This window comes from Pelophylax lessonae, assembly GCF_965119305.1.
Source record: "Pelophylax lessonae genome assembly, chromosome: 7".
NCBI lineage: Eukaryota > Metazoa > Chordata > Amphibia > Anura > Ranidae > Pelophylax > Pelophylax lessonae.
In genome coordinates, this window is record NC_138774.1 from 208,715,324 (window position 1) to 208,732,077 (window position 16,754).

The following is a 16,754-nucleotide window of genomic DNA, read 5'->3' on the forward strand; positions in this document are numbered from 1 at the left end:
TCGATTGATTTAAGAGATGCTTATTTGCATATCCCATAGCCACTCAGTCCCAAAAGGTTCCGGAGGTTGGCCATGGATATGGGGGAAAAGTCCTGCATCTGCAATTCAGAGCCCTCCCTTTCGGCCTTTCATGTGCCCCCTCTAATCTTTACGAAGATACTGGCAGAAAGCCTTGCTCCTCTCTGCCTTCAGGGAATCTCAGTGATCCCATATATGGACGACCTCCTCTTCTTTGCTCCTTCCAGGGAAAGATTGCAAGAAGCCTGAGCAAGGCACGCAGTCACTTAGAAACCTTGGGTTGGATTGTGAACCTTCACAAGTCAAGCTTCACTCCAGCTCAGCTGGTACAGTTTCTGGGCTACCAGATAAGTTCAATAGAACAGAGAATCTTCCTTCCAGATGTAATGATTAAGCACACAGTCAGTGTGTGAAACGCGTCTACCTTGTCACGATTGTCATATTTGGATGTCCAGTCAATAAATCTGGATTTTGACTCAACCTGGAGTGCTGCCAATCCCTTTTCTTTTATCGAGAATCTTCCTTCCAGAAAAGAAAAACAAAATCCAGTATGTAGTAGCTATGCTACAGACAAATCAGGAGTTGTCGGTCAGAAGGGTTGTCGGCCCTGGGAACCCTAACCTCAACTATACCAGCCAATCAACGGGCCAGACTCCATTTCAGGCCACTCAAAAATTCCCTGCAGAAGGTTTAGGATCACGGTCCAAAAACCCTAGAAGCAAAAGTAAAAATTCCCACCAAGGTCAAAAGGACCCTCTGGTGGTGGAGAAATCAAGCAACTTTGTCAAGGGGCCTATTATGGACCTTCCTGGTCGAAAGAAGAGTGACAACAGATGCCAGCATGTGGGGGATGGGGAGCCCACTGGGATCAGAATCTGGCACAAGGTGTTTGGTCCCAGGCAGAGGCAATGAAGTCCTCAAACTGGAGAGAGTTAAAAGCAGGCGCTTTGGCTGCCTTCTCTCCGAACCTCCAGGGATCCCATGTGCAGATCTTATTGGACAACCCCACGGCTGTTGCTTAGTTAAACAGGGGGGCACAAGAAGCAGGACCCTTCAGTTGCTGTCGGCAGAAATCCTGGAGTGGGCGTAAAGTCACTTACTTTCCTTATCAGCGGTTCATCTCAAAGGCACGTTAAACAAGGTGGCCGATTTTTTGAGCAGACGGAAGATTCGGGAAGCAGATTGCAGCCTGAATCCAGAAGTCTTTGCATTAATCACCAGGCCTTGGGGGCGTCCAGAAGTAAACGTATTTGCTTCAAGAGAAAACGCAAAGCTCTTTCCTTTCTTTTCTCTCCACTGAGATGACGGTTCCCTGGGGATAGATGCCTTAGCGCATCCTTGGAACGTTCTTCTGTGTTACGCCCCCCCTTTCCAGCTCATTCCGCTGGTATTACGGAAAATACACAAAGGGAGTCAGTGTTTCTAATTGCCCGTTTCTAATTGCCCCATTTTGGCCAGAGAGCTTGGTTCTCAACTATTTTACAGTTGTCAGTCAACCTTTTTTGCAGCTCCCTCTTCAACAGGATTTGCTGCTTCAGGGCCCAGTATGTCACCCGGATGTGTCCAGGCTAAACCTCATCGCCTGGGGGAGCAGCTATTGAGAAATAAAGGATTCTCAGAACCTCTAGTGACCACTTTGCTTTCTAGTAGGAAGAAAGTAACTAGGGCCATTTACACTAAAGTTTGGAAAACCTACAATACTTGGTGTCATTCAACGAATCAAACCGTGGAAAATATTGTATCAGTGTTGGGAGTTCCTGCAGAATGGTGCGGAAAAGGCTCTGGCAGTTAGTACTCTTAGGGCTCTTTCACACGGTCCGCCTCCATAGGCGGATCTGTGCTGCTCAGCAGGGGATCGTAAACACAGATCCCCCACTGAGCAGGCAGGTGACATCTCCCTCTCCACTCTATGTGCTGAGGGGGAGATGTCAGAGCCCAATGCACCGCCTGTCCGCTCTCATCCGATCCCCTGGACGGATGGAAAATAGGGTTTCCATCCATCCTGATTTCACGGACAGGATCAGATGCGGATGGCAGCGGGTGTCAGCAGACATGTCTCCGCTGACATCCGCTGCCCCATAGGGATGCTTGGGGGATCCGATCAGATCTGCCTAAAAAACTGACAGGCGGATCTGATCGGATCGCTCATGTAAAAGGGGCCTTAAGGTGCAGGTAGCCACCTTTAGGAGTATTTCTGGAGAGGCCAGTTGCTTCAGAAGCCTTGGGCGCAAGATTTTTTTAAAGGCACTTACTCTTTCCAGACCAGCACCTGCAAAATTTTTCCCAAGTGGGATTTGTCAGTGGTTCCACAGGCCTTCACAAAGGAGCCTTTTGAACCTTTTAGACTCCATTTCTTTAAGGAATCTTTCCCTCAAGACGGTATTTCTAGATTTAAATTACATCTGCAAGAAGAATCAGCAAACTGCACACGCTTTCAGTTAAGGAAACTTTTTTTGTTTGTCTATCTACCCTGATAGAATTATATTCAAAACAGATCCAAGTTTTTTACCAAAGGTGGCATCAGTTCATAACTGGTCTCAAGGTAGTCCTACCTTCAGGGGCTAAGGAAAGACTATCCCAATCTGGATGTGAGAATCCTGTTGCACTACCTAGAGGTAACAAGGGACTTTAGGTCTTCGGATTCTGTTTGTTCTTTTTTCAGGCAACAAAAAGGGTCACCAGGCATCAAAGGGGTCACTTGCTAGGTGGCGTAGGTCAGCTATTTTAGAGGCTTACTCCCAAATGCAATTATCTTCCCCGCTGGGGATTCAAGCACACTCTACTAGAGCTCTTGCCACTACATGGGCAGAAAAAGCTGGTGCCACCCCAGCTCAAAATTTGTAAGGCGGCTACATGCTCAAGCTATCTAACGTTTGTACGTCATTACAGGTTGGAACTTCTGCCAGCAGGGGACCAGGCTTTTGGCATAAAGGTCCTTCAGGCTGTGGTCCCTCCCTAATTAGTAAGTCTCATTTATCCTCTCAAGGTGCTGCCCTGAAAGATGTTTAGGAAAAATTCAAATTAGACTTACCGGTAACTTGTTTTCTAAGTCTTTCAGGACAGCAGCAGCCCGCCCATGCAAATAGAATTGCGGGACACCTGTTGCCCAAAAGCAGTACAAGAACTTAAAGTGATACTAACGTCTCGTTGTTCAGCGCTCCTGGCCCCTCCCTCCTGCTGAGTGCACCCACAGCAGCTTGCTATGGGGGCACCCAAGCCGAGCCACAACCTCATGTATCCTTTCAGACTCGGAACTGTGGCTTGGTCCTGCCCCCGCTCTCCTCAAACCCTCTTGAGTTTGAGGAGCCAATGGCCCGCTGCTGTCTCAGCAAATCAGGAGGGAGAGTCACATACAGCCAAGTCTCTCATGCAACATCGCTGGATCCAGATGCGGCTCAGGTAACTATTAGGGGGACTGCTGCACAGAATGTATTAAGATTAAAATCCTTCTGCCTTTACAACCACTCTAGTGAAGTTGGACGAGAAGCGGTTTTACCTTAGACTGTGTAAGGGATTTTTTTTTTTTTTTTACAGTTAGGAGTGGTAAAGATGTGGCGCTCCCTTCCACAATTGGTGTCAGCAGGAAGTTTTAATAACTTCAAAAACTGTTTAGATGGCCATCTTCACTAACACAATTTACAGGGATTTGGGAAGTGGTAGAAATAAATATATACATATACCCACGTCGGTTGAACTGGATGGACTCATGTCTTTATTTAACCTTACCTGCTATGTACACAAACTTTTGGGACCCAAAATCCTTGAAATCACAATTAACCATGTTCCTGCCCATTATTTAGATTTTTCTATAGGGCATTCTGGGACCCAAGAAAACCAGGATACACTATTATGAGGCCAGCTTCTCTGGTTTTTGACCGATTACAGTCCCCTCCTAGCTCTCACACTCTGGTAATCTTACCAACCAACAGTAAACACAAGAAGTGGGAGATATGAGGAAAAAGACTAGGCAAGCTGGCTTCTGTTAGCAAACCTGAGTTTGGCCCCTTTTCACATGGGCGATCTGATCCGATCCGCCTGTCAGTTTTTCAGGTGGAGCTGATCGGATGCTCCATGCATCCCTATGGGGCAGCGGGTGTCAGCGGAGACGTCTCCGCTGACACCTGCTGCTATCCGATTAGTGAAATCCCTACGCATGGAAACCCTATTTCTTAGCTGTAGGAACCCTCCTGGTTGAGCTGTCTGGCAGGGGTTCCAGGGTCCCAAGAAATATGGCCACAGTACAAAATAATTCACATACACCGGGGTGGGTGGAATTTAATAATAAACTGGAGCAGCTGTGCATGGCAACCAAACAGCTTCTATCTTCAGCTTGATAAGTTAAGCATTGACTATTAAAGATAGAAGCTGATTGGTTGCTCCGGTTTTGATTCTCTGCAGTATGTTTTTCATGTGTGATTTTAGATAGATGGTGTTCAGCATCTCCAATTACTTCTGTGTCTTTCTAGTTCCCAAGGTGCAGTTTGCGAATGATGACAAGCACCTCCTTGCCTGCTGTTCTCTGGATGGTACAATATCTGTGTGCCAGCTGGTGCCAACACCCCCCACAGTACTGCAGACTCTGCGAGGACACACAGGTGCAGTCAGTGACTTTGCCTGGTCCTTATCCAATGACATTATTGTGTCCACCTCCTTGGATGGAAGCATGTGCATATGGAACACCCATGATGGTCGCTGCATACGACAGATCCCTGACCCTGACTCTGCACAGATGCTGTGTTGCATTTTCCAGCCAATCAACAATAATCTTACTGTGGTGAGTACAACATAATCATCCCCCTGCCATGTATGTGTAGAATTTCCATTCTCTAAGTTTTTTTTATAATGTGATTTAAATTTCTTTTGTCGGAGTGCATTGAGAGGGTTGGGTTAACAGACATAAGGAGCCTTTAACAGTTAGGTTATACTGCAACCTACAAGAGGATTGGATACTGACAAACAGAAAAAAAAACTTTAAGGTGGCCTAGGATAATCCGTCCTACTACCAGGATGCCTAACCCCATGGGGGCAAACCAGGCGCATGACAAAAAATAAACTATGGATAATAGAGTAACTCATAGGACCTTATACCCACAGCCCAAGTCAGATGAGGCCTGAACATCCACCTAGTAGAATGTGTGAATATAAGGCCAGGTGGCAACCTGCTAGTCCAAGTAGCTTTCGCCAAATGGGGTCCGGACCCGGTACTCCAAAATCCAGACAGATGATTACCACGTTTAAAAAGCTGCAATCAAACAAAAATATTAACAGAAAGCTGAGCCATAGAAAAGACATCCATCCTCTTAATGGCCCAGCACATGCCATGGCGGTAGCAGGAAGTTATTCTGGGCTGACTTACATTTTGTTTCCAAATCTCCTGGAGGCAGAAGTATAACCTGAAAAACTTCCTTTGCAGAAGTATAACCTGAAAAACTTCCTTTGTCCCTCCAGTTAGCGAGGAAAAAAAATTTGAGAGGCCATTTTTTTTTATATAAGAGATCTCAGGGTTACTTCTTGGAAAAAGGATAGTGGGGTTGGTTTTGTAAAATTGGAGTGCAAAATCTGGCTTCTAGCTTTAATAAGAAAATTAGCTTGTTCAATTAAACAGCTTGTTCAAAATTAAACTTTACAAAAAAACAAACCCTTAATGGCCCTAAAGACGGCTCGTTAAAGTTTAAAGTAATGTGGTAACCTTGGTGCACTCACTTAAAATTTACCTTAAACCTGGAATCCTTACACATTGTTTTCTTGTTATTCTGTATTTCTCTCAAATACTCTTATGGGCACTTTTTTCTTAGACTTTCGTGCTCTCAAATTTATTGGACAGTACTTTTACATTGCGCAGTGTTGGTATACGGGTGGGCCTTCCCTGGCACAGGTTGTTCCCGATAGGGGTGTCGGGGGTGGTGAATCAGGTCCCCCACTGCCCGAAACAAATCTGTATTGGGTCCGTTAGATGTATACTGTCCACTTACAAGCTTTGACCAATGTACGAACTCTGTGTCCTATTGCTAGAAGTAATAGATGCATGTTCATTCTTGTTACATTTTTTCTGTTAATTGCAAAATCTCAATAAATATTCTGGAAAAAAAAAAAAAAACCCTGAAAGCTAATTGGTTTCTATGCAAAGCTGTAGTGGATTTTTCACTCTCCAGTTTTAGTAACTCAAATTACAGTCCCCAGAAAATACATACCAAACCCAAAAGAGGCATATTAGATTTGGTTTCTAGAAGCCCTATAGGGACTTGATTAGGTATGCTTTTTCAGAAAGCAAATATTCTGTAACAATATTTTATGACAGTAATTATCTTTAAGATCCAAAAAAAAATACATAAATAAAACGACTTTAGTTAATAGACCTAATAGCCATGCTGGAGGAGTCTTATGTGATCAGACTGGTCCAGTTCTGGCCAGCTGTTGTCCTAGTATTATTCACACTAGAGCAGGAGAGATTACCTGTCTCATGTTTTAATTTTATAATTCATCAATTCTGAAAAAAACAACGTAGAATGAGAAGGCAACATTTTCACACAAATGTCTTCATACACTATGAAAATGTAACACTTATGGTACTCCCTCATTACTCTCCTCTCTTTCAGGTAGGTAATGGGAAACATAATGTCCATGTTATGAACATATCCACAGGTAAAAAGGTGAAAGGGGGCAGCAGTAAGCTGACAGGCAGAGTACTGTCCCTGTCCTTTGATTCTGCAGGCCGTATTCTATGGACTGGTGATGATCGTGGGAGTATATACTCATTCCTTTTCGACATGGCTACAGGTGAGCAAAGATAAGATAAAAACAGGATAGAGTAAGGTAAGATGACCAGATTTTCAAAATGAAAACCAGGAACACCCTACAATCAAGCAAAGCATGCTACACCAAATGTTGTGAGGGGTTTACAAGGGTATGGTTTAAGAACACCTGAACCTACTTCGCTCTGGGTCAAATGTGCATAACATGCAGCATGTAGCCATCAGAAGTAAGTAAAGCAGAGTGCCTTCTCCCTTCTACGTGTAGGATACAAAGGAGTCTGTGGCAGCACCCCCATGCCTTTCTCTGCACAGGCAATCCCCAACATGCTCATGTGACATCCCAGGCTGCATTTAGAGGCAACTGCCCGCAGAGGACTCTCCAGTCACAATCCAGTTCTGTATAGAAATGGTACAAAGGGCTACTGATTTAATTAGGACTTCCCCAAATTAACCACTACAAGGGGCATCTGCCCCTCTTCCTGGATGCCTACCCACTCCCTTGTCCTGTACTCTAGTGTAGGGTTGACTTCAGGTCCAGGTGTGCACTGCAGGTCACCATTACTAGAAAGAACAAGGCAGAAAATAACCTCATATTCTTACCTCTTGTGAAAGTCTACACAAGTCATGAAGGAAGAGACCAGGTGGCACACCCCTCCCCTCCCTCCTAGTCAGCCACTGCAATGTTGGGACACCATTGTTAAAGCTGGAAAGCAATCAAGGATAATTCTTTTGCCCCAGGTACTGTTCCCAGAAATCAGGGACTTCTGGTCACCCTACAGAGACAGTTATCTGTGCCTGGGAACAGCAATAGCAGCATGGGAGCGCATGATGGGTTAACAATGGGGCAACCGTTAACACTTTTCCTGCCATGATCAACAATGCATGAGGGTGCATACACTTTCACTACCATGACCACCAATACAGGAGAATTAACTTCCACTGCCATAATCACCAGTGCAGGAGGTGGTTAACTATTACTTTCTATAACCATCATTATAGGGGGTTGGGGTTAACCTGTCATGACCCCATATATTGGGGGGGCGGCGCAGCTGAGTTGACTTTCACTGCCATGACTATCAATTTGTGGGTTAACTTTCTGAAAATGAGTCCGTGTCTAATGGTAAGGAAAAAAGTACTGAGGTTAATGCCTGCAGATCAGTATTGGTACTGAAGGCAAATTAATATGACCGTAAGGAAGACAGCATTTTCAGAAGGAGGTCACAAGTGGAAGACTTTATATTTCCTCAGCAGGATCCAAACTAGGAAGGGTGTGGTTAGAGTTGGGTTATAATTAACAAAAGCCTGTATAAACTTTACATAGTAATGATTCCTTGCAGGCAAACTGACTAAGGCCAAACGTCTGGTGGTTTCGGAAGGCAGTGCCATAACCAGCATATCTGCCCGTTCATGGATTAGCCGTGAGGCCCGGGATCCTTCTTTATTAGTAAATGCTTGCATCAACAAACTGCTGCTGTACAGGTGAGTCTGCTAAAAAGTTTCCAGATTGTTATATGGTATACTGTAAACTTGCCATAAATCTTAAGGATATTCAAATGCTCAGAGGTTTTAGACAATATAAAATGTGCAGTCACTTCCTCCATGCATTTATAAAACCCATGCACCTTTACTTTAACCACTTAAGCCCCAGCCCTATTTCAGACACTTTTTGTTTACAAGTTAAAACCAGTATTTTTTCCTAGAAAACTTAGAACCCCCAAACATTATATATATTTTTTTAGCAAAGACTCTGGAGAATAAAATGTCGGTCATTGCAATATTTTTTGTAACGCGGTATTTGCGCAGCGGTCTTTAAAACACCATTTTTTTGGAAAAATTTAATTTCACTGCATTTAAAAAATACTAAACAGTAAAGTTAGCCCATTTTTTTGTATATTGTGAAAGATGATGTCACGCCGAGTAAATAGATACCCAACATGTTACAGTTTAAAATTGCACCCCCCTGTGGGATGGCGACAAACTACGGTCAATAGAGATCTCAATTGGCGACGCTTTAAATTTATTTAACGGTTACCAGTTTAGAGTTAGAGTGTAGCTCTTTTTTTTACATTATTGCACACGCTCTGGCGATCGCGGAGATACCTCACATGTGTGGGTTGAACAGCGATTTCATTCGCGGCTTGACTTCCGTATACGTTTTTTTTTGTGCGCGAGCTAACGGTGACGGGGCGGCTAAAATTATTTTTTTTTTCCCTATTAATTTTAACTTTATTACAGGTTTTTAAAAAAAAAAAAAAAATAATCTGATCACTTTTATTACTGTCACAAGCAATGTAAACATCCCTTGTGACACCAATATGTAGTGACAGGTACTCTTTATGGAGGGATCGAGGGTCTAAAAGACCCTAGACCCCTCCACTACACTTCCATGTATGCAAAACGCCGAACATAAAGCCATTTTTTTTAATTTGCCGCTTTTTGCAGCACAGTAACCCAGAAGTGACGTCATGGACGCCGCCTCCGTGTTACGTCATCGGAGACCCGATCAAAGCCGTTTCCGGCATTGATCGGGACTCCATCCAGCCCGCGGACATGCCGGCTGGGTGCTCGGGGCTCCCGGTGGGACGGGAGCCCCGAGCAAAGTCACGGAAGGCTGCGGGAGGGGACGTCCCCTCCCCTCCCGCTCACCCGGGTAACGATCGAGCGACTCCCGAGCCGCATCGGTCGTTACGGACGGAAAGCCGACCGTTGGCTGTAAACTACGGTACCGGGATGATGCCTCTAGCTAGAGGCATCATCCCGGTATACCCCCGCAAAGTCTGCCGACGTGTGTGTGTATATATATATATATATATATGTCGATATGCGGTAAGTGGTTCAATTTTAATATTTATTTAGGGCTTGTGTTGCTAGCCTTTCAAGAGGCCATCTAAAGAGAACCTGCATTGGGATATTCTCAGTGCAGCCAGAACATATCTCCGATCACTACTAATAAAGTTAATGAACCGAAGCAGTAGTGGTCTCAGGACCTCTGTGCACATCTGCACTTGGCTGGCTGTTCTGCCAAGGAGCAGCCCCTAAGAGTATGTCCATAGTAGATGCTTTGCACTGCATACAGGCAGGGCTCAGACGACCTCTTAAAAGATCATAATCCTTTTTCCTGTAGAAATTAAAAGACAAGACAGACCTTCAAGCACTGAACAGATGAATAATGACAACACCAGAGCTTACACTCTAAACAGTGGTAATATCCATTTGCAAAACAAGATCCTTTTTAACCAGGCCATTGTTTTTTTTTTTTTTCCCTTCTAGTCTGGGGGCTCATCAATACCAAAGTCTTACAGTAGTTACTTATGATATGCCTCAGCCAAAAACTGGCCATTACTCTAGCAGTTGTTATAGAAGAGCTTATACACTTGACCAAACGCATTCGAAAAATACAGCTTGTGTGCAATCTCTTTAGTGTTCTTAGTCTGCCAATACACATAACAAAATGGTAATGCTGTTTTTTTTAATGGTATATAGTTCTCTAATCTCCCTTTCTTATTATTTCTAGGGTTGTGGATAATGAGGGAACATTACAATTAAAACGTACTTTTCAGATACAACAAACCAACAATGCCATACGGAGTATTTTCTGCCCCCTCATGTCATTCAGGCAGGGAGCCTGTGTTGGTATGTACAGTCTAGATGTCCTTCTTACATACAACTGCTCTGCACCAGTCTTGCATTGCCTCCTAGCAAAAAAAAAAAACCCTCCAGATTGTCCATTGTATAATAGAGCATCGACCCCCAGATAACCATTTAACTTTGGCAGTTTGTGTTTTTTGTTCTAAATTTAAGGCCTAGCAAGCCATAATCATGCCAACTTAACAAGACAGATGAGTTACATGCTACAGCATATAATACACTGAGGATTCTCAACACATATCCACATTCCTGAAGGTGTGTTCATAACTGATCCATACTGTAAGTCATAGCATCCCAGTCATCATGCTGGTTTAACGATTATTGGGGTTTCAACATTCTGGCACTTGGTTCAGTATAAGAAACTTGCATAGCAGGTGCAGATAAAACTTAAATTGTTTCATACATTACAGCACATTCTCCCAAGGTTGCAGGGATGCCAGCCAGTAACTTTGATAAGTACACTCAGCAGGTACAGATACAACCAGTTCTATGCGAGTATTTTATACCTACGCCAACTGTTGGCCTAGGATGGTGGATGGAGACTGCAATGATTTAATTATACATAAACCAAAAAGTTTGTTGTAAGAGGGGGTAGAGGATATGAAGAGATTTATGGAGGACAGATTTGAAATATATTTATGCTAATGAGAAAAAGGAGCAGTATTTTCTTTACCTGTTTCTGAATGGAGCCATACTCAGTTTTACCTAATCTGTTCACTCTGGGTGCCAGGATAAGTGACCTACTAAGCCTTGTGTGTTCTCTTTTACAGTGACTGGCAGTGAAGATATGTGCGTTTATTTCTTTGATGTGGAACGGGCCACAAAGGCCATTGTAAATAAACTACAAGGACACAGTGCAGCCGTCCTGGGGATCAGTTTCAACTGTGATGAGAGTCTACTAGCCTCAAGTGATTCAAAGGGCATGGTCATTATCTGGAGACGAGAACAGAAGTAGCCAGTCTTTTATTTAATGGGCAGAACCTTAACTCTTTCTTTCCCTCCCCCCATCCCTGACGCATATTTATATTTCCTGTATGTCATAAATAAACAAATACCCACTATCATCTGTAAAGAAAATCATTACACAAATAATCCACAATATGCTGCTGACTCCATTCTCTTCCATTTCCATTTTGAATTTTCTTGCATGTCGCTGGAAGAAAAAACTGAATTTTTGTAAAATCTTACCTGTAAAATTCCTTTCTCTGAGTCCTCCGACAGTCGCCGCCCACTTCATATTCATCACCAATGGGGTTATGTCCTTTATTCCGTAGGAGTAGCTAGGCAATAGAATATGTTAGTACAAAGACTTAACATATCCCACCCCCAGGGGGTGGTCCCCTCAGTACATAACCCTCCACTTCCTGTATCCAACTCAGTTTCAGTGGAATAGCAGTAGAGAGTACATCAAAACCCCAAAAGAGGGGCGGGGGCGGCGACTGTCGGAGGACTCAGAGAAAGGAATTTTACAGGTAAGATTTTACAAAAATTCCGTTTTCTACGTCCTCCGACAGTCGCCGCCCACTTCATATTCATCACCAATGGGGATGTCCCAAAGCAGTGTAAACATGAGGGGTGGGAAGAACGCAGCCGCGCCCAAGGCAACGCCGTCTCCCCATCAGAGAAAGGAACCTTACCAAAGGAAGGAAACCAGTTGGGCATAAGAACAAAACACTCGCTCAACAGGAGCAAGAAAACCCAGGGAAAAAACAAATATCCCAAAAAGCCAAAGAACCCGTAACAAGGGCTCTAGGGAACTGCCGCACCAAGAACCTTGCGGCCAAAGGAAGCATCAGCCGATGCCTGAACATCTACTCTGTAGAATATCGTGAAAGTGTGTACGGTCGACCAAGTCGCCGCCTTACACACCTGGGCCACAGAGGCCCCATGACGACAGGCCCAAGACGTACTCAGAGATCTGGTAGAGTGCGCCTTCACAGGTACAGGGGGAACTTTCCCCTTCAAAGCATAGGCCTGATCAATGGTCTGTCTGATCCATTTGGCGATTGTAGAAGCCGACGCCAGGACCTTCCGAGGACCTTCCGGAAGGACAAACAAGGCATCCGACTTGCGAAAAGACTCAGTCGATTTGAGATAGACTCTAATCGCCCAGACAACATCCAAGGAGTGAAGCAACACCTCCGTCGGATGCTTCGGCTTCGCGCAAAGCGAAGGTAGGACAATGTCCACATTGAGATGAAAGTCCGAAACCCTTTTTGGAAGAAAAGAAGGGTTAGGTCGCAAGACCACCTTGTCCAAATGCACAACCAGATACAGAGACTTGCAGGACAAGGCTGCCAGCCCCGACACTCGACGAGCCAAGGTCATAGCCACCAAAAAGGCGACCTTCTTGGATAACAAAGACAGCGAGATCTCCCTGATCCTTGCAAAAGGAGCACGCTGCAATACTGATAGAACTAGATTCAAGTCCCAAGGGGGAAGAGGGTCCCTCCTAGGAGGGATCAGATGACGTACCCCCTGCACAAAAGTGCTAACCAAAGAATCAGATGCCACAGGCCGTTGAAAAAGAACGGCCAAAGCAGACACCTGACCCTTGATCGTGGCCAGCGCCAGACGCTGGTCAACACCCGTCTGAAGGAAGGGCAACACCCTAGACACCGAATAAGTGTCAGGAGAGAAACCCCTGGATTCGCACCAGGCAAAATACGCCTTCCAAGTACGGTAATAAACCTTCCCCGAGGAAGACTTCCTCGCATTTATTAAGGTGTGAATGACCTCAGGGGAAAGACCCCTGTTCTTCAGGACTTTGGTTTCAACAGCCAGGCCGTCAAAGCCAGCGACTGTAAAGCAGGATGGAAGATCGGTCCTTGCAACAGAAGATCTTCTCGAAGAGGCAGACGCCACGGGGCGTCGATTGCCAGATTTACGAGGTCTGCGTACCAGGACCGGCGAGGCCAGTCCGGTGCCACAAGAATCACCGTGGTCGGTTCCGCGAAGGAACCTGGACAGCAATTGAATCGGTGGGAACGCATACATCAGTTGGTACTGAAGCCACGGGGCAACCAACGCGTCCGACGCGTCTGCCCGAGGATCGCGCGTCCTTGCCACGAACCGTGGTACTGTGTTGTGCAGACGAGATGCGAGCAGGTCTACCTCCGGAAGACCCCACCTTGCGCACAACATCTGGAAGACAGCCGGGTGAAGGGACCATTCCCCCTGGTCCAGGGTCTGGCGGCTCAGATAAACCGCCTGCCAAATTTCCACCCCCGGAATGCGAACTGCCGATATTGCCGGGACATGCGTCTCGGCCCAAGACAGAATCGCGGCCACTTCACGAGCCGCCCGGGCACTCCTGGTGCCCCCTTGGTGATTGATGTAAGCCACCGCCGTGGCATTGTCCGTCTGCACCCGAACCGGGTAGCCGTGAAGATTGTCCGTCCAACGACGAAGACAGAGGAGTATCGCTCGCAGTTCCAGAACGTTGACCGGAAGGGAGGATTCCTCCGTCGACCAAACACCCTGGGCGGACAGAACGCCCAGAACACCACCCCAGCCAGACAGGCTGGCGTCCGTGGTGATCACCGACCATGAAAGGGGACGAAAAGACTTGCCCCCCGATACTGAGGGGGATTGAAGCCACCACAGAAGATCCCTTCTGGTCTGAGAACTCAATGACATCTGGAGATCCAGAGACTGCGGACGCCCGTCCCACTTTGACAATATCTCCGCTTGGAGATCCCGTGTGTGAAACTGGGCGAAGGGAATCGCCTCGAAAGCCGAGACCATCAATCCCAGACACCGCATGCACGTCCGAATGGACGGAGATGGAACGTCCCTGAGGGACCTGACTGCCTCCTGAAGAGCTGCGAGTTTTTCTTCCGGCAGGAAGACCTTCGCCTGGACAGAGTCCAGAATCATACCCAGGTAAGAAATCCGAACCTATGGGCACAATGTCGACTTTGGAAAATTGATCGTCCAACCAAACTCCTGCAGAGTCTGCAACGTGACGGACAGATCCTTCTCCAGACTCTGGCTGGTCGCAGACCGAACCAGAATATCGTCCAGATACCCCAGAACCGAAATGCCCTGGGCCCTCAACAAAGCCAGAACCGGTGCCAGCACTTTGGTGAACACCCTCGGAGCCGAGGCGAGACCAAAAGGCAACGCCACAAATTGGTAATGATCTTCCGCTATGGCGAATCGAAGGTACCTCTGGTGACCCTCGAAAATCGGGATGTGAAGATACGCATCCTACAAGTCGATGGAAGCCATGAACTCCCCCGGAACCAGGGCAGCCACCACCGACCGCAGGGATTCCATGCGGAACTTGCGCACCCGCACAAAGCGGTTCAGCGCCTTCAAGTCCAGAATCGGACGCACCTTGCCCTCCTTCCTGGGCACGGTGAGCAGATTGGAATAGAACCCTCGAAATCTGTCCCGATGAGGCACCGGGACCACCACTCCCTGAGCCCTCAGGTCCTGCACCGCTAGATGCAGGTCCCGCAAACGCTCCGGGGATAACAGAAGACTTGAGGGAAAAAATCTGCTCTCCGGCCGAGAGAGAAACTCGATCTAGTAGCCAGATCGAACGATTTCCTGTGAATTGGGTGAGGGCGCCCCTTCAGGCCGCACTGTTGTGGGCCGCAGAACCGGATTGGCCGGACTTTTGCTTACCTGCCCACGGCTTCTGGCAGGAGCCTTGACCCATGGACGGCTGCCCCAAAGTGTGACCGAAAGGCACGAAAGGACCCCTGAGGGGGCCGAAAGAAGGCATTCTTTTTTCCAGGAGCCGTCTTAGTCTCGCGGGATTGAGGTAAGAGCGTGCTCTTACCCCCCGTGACCCCTTTAATTAGGGCATCCAGGGATTCGCCAAAAAGGCAAGAACCATCAAAAGGCAGATTGGCCAAGGTCTTACGTGAAGATTGATCCACAGACCAACACTTCAACCAAACCAGGCGGCGAGATAACACCGCCACACTGTGTACACGTGCAGCCAACGGAACCATATCCAGGTCCGCATCACACAAATACATGACACCCTGGTGGATTTGATCCACCATATCCAAAGTCGCCTGGGGGGCAGAATCAGCCACCAGGACACGCCTAAGCACCTGCGTCCAGCTCGCGACCGCCTGGGCCGCCATAAGTGAAGCAAATAAAGCTTTCAACATAGAACCCATAATAGAACAGGAACGACGGGCAAGGGACTCCATCCTCTTGTCCGTGGCATCCCGGAACACCGGGGTGTCTTCAGCAGGAATCGCAGTGGACTTGTTCAAAACTGCTAACGCATGGTCCACCGGATGGGGGACACACCAACGCCCATCAGTAGCGGGCGTAAAAGGATAGCGCAGCTTAAACCTACTTGGTACAGCAAAAGGTTTGCGTATATTACGCCATCGTTCTTTCACAGCGCGCTGAAAATCATCAGTGCATGGAAACATCTGCGATGATTTGCGCCTTTTCTGCGTCCCATAAGCCGCCAAGGCAGCTGGAGGACATGCGTCCTCCTCCAAACGCAGAGTTTGCTTGATAGAAGCAACCAATTTGAATGCAAGCTCTTCAGACGAGCCAGGGGGAGAATTATCAACCCCCTCTACCTCAGCCTCCATTTCTGACCCTATAAGGTCCAGGGAGGAACGAGACCCCGATAAGGAGATCTCTGCCACAGCAGCCCCAGTACCATCACCCTCTGAATCAGAGGAAATTGAAACTCTGGGCCTTTTAGAGGATTGAGCAGCCACCAGCATTTGCACCTGAGTCGCAAGGCTAGCCACAATCGCAGCCAAATCCCCCCCGGGGGGGAAACCGCAGTCCCCTGGCTTCCCACTAAATTGGCAGGAAACTAGCATTCCTGAGAATCCATGCCCCTGTAGTAGCAAAAATAAATGGGTGACCGCCCCTTTAAGAGAGCGCTGCGATCGTAGCCCACTCACACTAAGCACCCCACACAAGGGACCCCCACAGGGACAAGTATACCAAGGTAGGATACAGGGAATAGAGAGAAATGAACCTGTAGAGATCGGTGCTGCTGCCTGCGGTGCTCCTGAAGGAAAGGAAGTGCTGGCATACAGGGCGCTCTATTAAAGCCTATGGAGGCTACAAGAAAATGGCCGCCATGCATGTAAAAAATGCGGCCGGAGCGATCGCAGCCAAAATGGCGCCGAAACCGCCGCTCCCACACCCCATGAGGGTGAAGTAAAACACACCATCTGCCCAAAAAAGGAACATGGTAAACCGCCGCAGCGGCGCTGTAATGTGCCCCAAGCATGAGAAACTCAAGCCCCACAGCACACAGCCGTTCACACAGACAGAAAACTGACACAGAGTGCAGCCAGCCCCCCCTCCTGCAGCCCACAGCATGCAATGTGAGAG

General features: G+C 47.0%; 1 protein-coding gene across 2 annotated transcripts in view; it reads left to right on the forward strand.

Moving 5' to 3' along the window:
• The window catches only part of WDR13 (WD repeat domain 13), a 32,538-nt gene extending 21,158 nt beyond the window's left edge, over positions 1–11,380 (forward strand). For both annotated transcript variants that reach the window (XM_082264706.1, XM_082264705.1), the window contains exons 6-10: positions 4,485–4,792; positions 6,615–6,795; positions 8,108–8,249; positions 10,285–10,403; positions 11,189–11,380. In XM_082264706.1, coding sequence (XP_082120832.1) covers positions 4,485–4,792; positions 6,615–6,795; positions 8,108–8,249; positions 10,285–10,403; positions 11,189–11,373 — 935 coding nt within the window. In that variant the 3' untranslated portion in view covers positions 11,374–11,380. The remainder of the gene's footprint in view (positions 1–4,484; positions 4,793–6,614; positions 6,796–8,107; positions 8,250–10,284; positions 10,404–11,188) is intronic.
• The last annotated feature ends 5,374 nt before the right edge of the window (positions 11,381–16,754 follow it).